We start from the raw sequence: 6,386 nt of genomic DNA on the forward strand, positions 1-6,386 counted from the left end.
CAAGTAATGTTAACTTGAAACTATTTTGTTGACTATGTAAAGTAGTGTTTGTTGTATATTATGTGTTTAAGTATAAGATAATTGAGCAACTTATTTAGACATGGCATTGAAACCTATTTATTTTATGGCATGCGTATATTACACATAAACATTTACAAATGTCTGCATAACATTTAATTATTTGCAGAACCTAACCGATCCAGTGTTGCAACAACTGCAGCATCTTCAACGTTTGCTATCCAAAGGAGCGGACGCTGCTACGGTCAGGGCTGAGCAAGTGCATTTCGACAAAAAACTTCTCGACTTTGATTATGGCGATGATGAGGAAGAAGTAAATCCCAGTCCAAGACCGACCCAGTCCGGTTCATCATCTGCCGACCCAGTAGCTAGGTTGGTCGAAGATACTGAATATATGCTGAATATTTTTGTTCATTTGAAACTATTTTCAGCCTTCTGACTAATCCAGAAGTGCTGAGGCAACTTCAGACACTGCAAAGCACATTGGCAGGCGCTGTGAACCCACCGTCTGTAGAATCAGAGAATGACCGAATGAAGAAATTACATGAAATGAAGCTGCAAGAAGATGAATTTGATAAACGTTTAGCTCAAACTGTGCCTGTAAGAATCGATGTTTATTTGCGATTTTTACATATTTACGAAAACCGCAAACAATTTATTAATTTTTTGCAGAACCTACCTTTCGCAGCCGAGTGTGACTTCAAGTTAAGTTCAACGACGAGTATGATCGGGGGGCTTCATTTCATTGCACCTCAACCAGAGATCCAAATAGGACAAGGATACGAAATCCAGAATGATACTAATACATTTTATGGTAGTCAGCCTGTCACCAATGAAGTTGAAGTAACTTTGTTATTTGAGCTGTGAAAATGGTATATTTAATCTAATATTTTTAATTTTACAGGTAATCAACTTGGATCATGATGATTCACATTCAGAAGATGAACGATACAAACGGAAAAGAAGCCGTTCACGATCACGCGATAGAGGCAGAGAAAAAGACAGACGACGAAGAACGAGAAGTAGATCTAGATCTAGGTAAAGTAGAAAAATTTAAAAATATATCGAATCTAGTGTCTTTGCAATTATCTTTTATGTTATGTATATATATTGTTTTGTTATAGGGGTAGAAGGCATAGGTCTAAATCTAAAGATAGGAAAGAAAAGGAGAAGCGCGAAAAGCAAAAGGAAACAGAAAAGGACAAGGAGCGAAAAAAAAGAGGGTTACCTGCTATGAAAAGCAACAATTTGAGCGGCAAGTTAAATCAAATGTAGTTGTAATTGGTTATATGACTTTTGCATGGGTTTTCAGTGTGCAGCACTACTTTGTGGGTGGGGCATCTTTCCAAATTAGTTCACCAAGATGATCTGTCAAATACCTTCGGCGAATTTGGTGATATTGTGAGTATCGATTTAATATCACCTCGAGGATGTGCGTTTATTGTTATGCATCGGAGGCAAGACGCAGCAAGATGTCTTGCAAAATTGAAAAACTATAATCTACATGGAAAAGCCATAACGGTAAGTAGTCGATATTTTAGAGCGATTAATTCAAGTCATTCGTCCGCGGTCGTACGAACTAACATATCTCCAACCAAAGAGACACTTTCGTATCATCGTACCATCGTATAAACGGATGCGTGGGACACGGGCTTAAGCAGTTAGACCTATTTTTTTCAAAAGTTAAATGTATTGTTAATTAATTGCAATTCTCATCTTTCTATTAGATTGCTTGGGCTCCTGGAAAGGGAGTGAAAGGCAAAGATCTAAAGGATTATTGGGAAGGTGATTTAGGAGTGTCTTATATCCCATATAACAAACTTAGGCCAGACATGGATTTGGAAGCTTTGGAAGACGGTGGTATGGAGCTAATTTATAACTTGTTTATCTGTTCTTTTGTTTAACTTATGATCACTCTTTTCAGGTATGATCGATGAAGATTCTATGCCTGATTGGATGAAGATGAAAGTTGAAGAAAGTGCAAAGAAGAAAGTTGCAGATTTGACACCATTTTTAATGGGAGGTAACAGTTATAAAATTGAAAGTGTTGTAATCTGGTTTAACCGTGCTTTATCTTGTTTTAGCTGGTGACACATCTAATCATTCAACAATCGATACCAGCCAGCCTCCTCCACTCCCACCTTCTAGTCTCATGCAACCCCCAATGCTCTCTATGGTAAATCCGTTTCAAATGAATAACCGATTTTTGAGCATGATTCCTAACATGGCAAACTTGGCTAATTTGCCATTGGGAGTGCCGCCACCCAATATGGCACCTCCTTCTATAATGTCTAATTTGGGATTAGGAGTCGGGTCGCCTTTTCAAGGTTAGTCATACAAATGAAAAATGTTAAAATTGATGTTTCAAATAACTTAAATTGTTTTATATATTTTGGTCTGTCATTTTAGGACCTCCCGGGTTTATTCCGCCTGGAATGCCGCCTCCACAGCAGCAAGAGCAAAAGCCAAATGCACAACCTTCCTCAGATGTAAAACTGCGTAATCTGAGCGAGTCTTTAATGAACTTGACGGGGCAACCGTTGGGTTTACCACCTCAACTTCCAACGCATCTTCCGCCTCCGCCTTTGCATTCGCTTATGGACGATAGTATGGACGTTGAAATGGAAGATGCAGGTATGATAGGTTTATACACATTCTAATAACGCAATTATAATTTGAGTATAAATTATGCAATTAAGAAGATCGCCGACTAATCTTATCAACGTAAAATCAAGTCAAATTACTTACCATTTGTCATTTTATGAAACTTGACGCTCTTCTCCAAAAAACACTCGTGAAGTTTATTTGTGGTATTCGGAACGCTATTGTTAGAAGTATACTCCGACATGAGCCGCATGTAATAGTTTCTATAAATATAACAAATAGCTTTAAATAAACATAAAAAACTAATTTTTAGACAAATACAATTTTATTGTATTGTAGGTAACCATAATAAATTTTGTAAATAAAGAAATAAAACACAAAAACTTTATTCATTCACGCACTGATTATAGGCTAGTGCAAATATTTGAAAAAAAATCCGCCCGTATAGCAGTCAAATCGATTTTTTTGTTTATTCATTTAGTTTGAATAAATCCATTATCATCCTAAAATTGGTTCTAAGTATTGGTTACTCCAAAAAACCTGCTTGATAGCTGTGTTTTTCTAATTAGGGCTGCTGACTGGCTTCAATCAATTCTAACTGATTACCACTTCAATATACACTTTATTACAAAAAAAAATATGTCGTTTGATTGGATTTTCTTCAGTGTGCCCACACCTGCTTCCTTTCAATTCTAACTGATTCCCATCACTGTGTGATTTAATACTGATTGAGTTTTAAATTTTGGAAACACCGTGGCGGGGAAATGTGGGTGACAATCTATGACTCGACAATAGCCCAATCCATATCCAGTAGCCTCAAGTTTTACTTTTTGTAATTTTAGTACATCCGGACTTGAACAAACCGCCACCAAATATTGCATTGAGCGATCAGCTTCAAGCTGCACTGAATGTCCCTTTTATTAGAGACAACAGGCGAGATGACTCTCGCTTCTCACCTTCCAGGAGAGATGGACGAGATAACAAGAGAGATCGCAGCAATGAAAGAGGTCGGAGGAGGAGTAGGAGCAGGGAACGAGATCAAAACAGGTAATGTTAAATAGAAAGAAATATTAACGAGATGCAGCGAATATTAAAGTTCCGTGGGTGTTCCCATATGTTGCCGGTATCCGGAAGATTCTGAACTAATTTTTTTAATACATATTTAAAATATATGTTTTTATTGGATTCTTTTTCATTAGAGACCGGGATAGAAATGGAGCACGTGATCGCGAGCGTCGAGATAGAGACAGGGATTTCAGCAGAGGCGGCCGAGATAGAGATCGCCGTGGGGGCGACAGAGATCGTGTTAATAGGTAAATCTCCTTTGAGAAGTTTGTATATATTTAGGGCTGTGATGTTAATTTTGCGATTTTGCTTAATTTATTTCAGATGGGGTGCAGTAGATCGCAGAGATGACCGAGGTTCGTCGGATCGTCGAGATAGTGGTTATGATCGCCGCGCAGGTCCTCTTGGTCGACGTGATACAAATGATAGACGAGACGATTCTTTTGAGAGGAGAGATGCGGCTCGATCTACTGAACGGAGAGATTCTGTTGATACGCGAGAGAAAAATGACAGATCAAAAACACTTAATGACCGACTTAAAGAAATGGCTGGTATGCTTTTCTTATTTTTTATATTTATTTATTTTATGTATTTATACTATTATCGATTAAGAATGCAACTAAACTATTAATTTAGGTATTAACTTCGATAACGCGGCGGATCAAAGCGAACGGAAAGCTTCTCCCCGAAATCTAGGAGCTTCCGAGGCAAAAGCTGATTCTCCAAAGGAAGGAGGATTACGTTTTGAACCACCTGTTAGTGGTAAGGAATCTTTTAATACTCGCTTTGCGCCACAAGCTAAATATTTTGTTTAAAACACACATTTTTGGTACTAGTAACCTGAGAAACCACTATGATTTACTCTATTTTTCTATTGAGAAACACTGCATCTCTGAACTTATGGTACAAAAATTTCTAACATAGAACATCTTAATTTACTGTTCCTGTAAGGTCATTCATAATCGTTCAGATTGTAAATATAGTTTTCTGATGGCTTTTGCCAAATACGGAGCAAGCAATCTATTAAAAACGAAAACCTGGCTTTTTGCCATTTTTGGTCTTTATTCCACTCAGTATTTACCATACCCTTTATTAAGGTGGCAAGGGCCTTTATTAAGGGAGCTCAATCAAAAAATGAAATTCTAAAGCATTGAATTCTGCTCAACTGATTTCTTCGTCATTTGAAAGTCGAAAGTAATAGAACGGCAATTACCATAAATGAAATCACCATAATGAGGTGAATTACATAGAAAACAAATCAAAGCATTAGATTTGACGAAAAAATTAAAAAAATTGCTACAATTTCATACCACATATTTGATGAATTTATAATTTTATTATTAATGTAATTGAGTCTCTTTCGCCAATGACTGTGCTAGTCGCTTTTAATGGGTAAGGCGAAATGCAACATAATGTATGATTACGTTTTTGAGCTGAACTCAGGAACGATAGAAATTCAACCGATATTTAGTCAAACAGCAATGTGCTTACTATATTACTTATTTTGTTTGCATCGGAGTAATAAAGCTTTTCTTAGTTTCAGAAGACATTTTTTCAAGTTTACCACCTGAGACCGGACGAGAAGATAGATCATCCACGGATTTAGTACGAAATCCAAGTCCGCCCGATAATAAATCAGCTGATTTAAATAACGAAGGAGTACCTCAAGGCAATAATGAATCATCAGTTACTCCATGCAATGAAAATGAAGATAGTCTACAGTTATTGACCTCGTCAAGAGGAATTGAGTTGGGTTCTGATTTGCAAGATTCCAAGCAATTTGGTCGAGAAAGATATGAAACTGGTGGTTCTAAAGAATTCGGCTTTGGCGGACCGAGATCATTTGATGGGGATGGATTAGGCTCTTTCGGCGCTTTTGGACCTGAAGGACCGGACTCCTTTAGGCCTGACGGTCCGTGTCATTTTGCACCTGATAAACCTCCATTTAGAGGTGAGACTGCAAACAAATAATTTAAATCAATTTTTTAATTATATAATTATTGGTTCAAGGTCCTTCGTTTGGAGATGAAGGGTTTGGAATTCCTCCTGATCGAATTGACGGATTTAGTTCTAATTTTCCACCACCCGGATATGAAGGACCTCCAGAAAGATTTATCAGAGGTGGTAGAAGGGGTCGAGGACGAGGTACTTTTACTGGACTATTATGTTCTAAATAGTTTTATCTTTCTCTCCATATAATTTATCTATAATAGTTGATTGATTGATTCTTATATCAGTAAATCTCTTCATTTTAGTCATTTGAGTGGCTTACTTGCAGAGCACGTACAATTGTTCTATATTGCTAAATGTAACAAATTATTAATTATAATTAAAATAAATATTTAAAAAACCTTAATCARAGTGTTGGTGTTRATTTGTTCAGGTCGTGGAAGAGGAAGAGATGGTCCAGAATTTTTCCCTCGTGACGATTTTGGTCCCCCTGTAATGGATGAAGGTTATGGCCCACCAATGCGCGAAGAATTCGGACCTCCACTGAGAAGCGATTATGGCCCGCCGATGAGAGATGATTTTGGTCCGCCTATTCGAGACGATTTTGGTCCGCCAATTCGAGACGATTTTGGTCCACCGATGAGAGACGATTTTGGGCCACCAATGAGAGACGATTTTGGGTCGAGAGGTATGCGAATGCGTGGAAGAGGATTTTTTGGTCGCGGTAATGGCCCGAGAGGCAGAGGAGG

General features: G+C 37.7%; 2 protein-coding genes across 4 annotated transcripts in view; both read left to right on the forward strand.

Annotated features, from left to right (window-relative positions):
- LOC109543079 (zinc finger Y-chromosomal protein) overlaps nucleotides 1-6,386 on the forward strand; it is a 26,264-nt gene that overhangs the window by 10,921 nt on the left and 8,957 nt on the right. The window lies entirely within an intron of this gene.
- LOC125505129 lies at nucleotides 162-6,384 on the forward strand (the record flags this gene model as incomplete). The annotated part of the gene is made up of 17 exons (XM_048668283.1): nucleotides 162-390; nucleotides 450-618; nucleotides 691-861; nucleotides 923-1,056; nucleotides 1,143-1,273; nucleotides 1,331-1,539; nucleotides 1,746-1,878; nucleotides 1,943-2,041; nucleotides 2,103-2,345; nucleotides 2,428-2,652; nucleotides 3,465-3,669; nucleotides 3,822-3,935; nucleotides 4,012-4,238; nucleotides 4,324-4,449; nucleotides 5,225-5,638; nucleotides 5,698-5,832; nucleotides 6,071-6,384. Coding segments are annotated over exons 2-17 (2,949 nt in total), but the record flags the coding sequence as incomplete, so codon positions are not given.

The sequence above is a fragment of the Dendroctonus ponderosae genome, unplaced genomic scaffold, assembly GCF_020466585.1.
Source record: "Dendroctonus ponderosae isolate FM_Combo_2020 unplaced genomic scaffold, Dpon_F_20191213v2 Dpon_F_20191213_7, whole genome shotgun sequence".
NCBI lineage: Eukaryota > Metazoa > Arthropoda > Insecta > Coleoptera > Curculionidae > Dendroctonus > Dendroctonus ponderosae.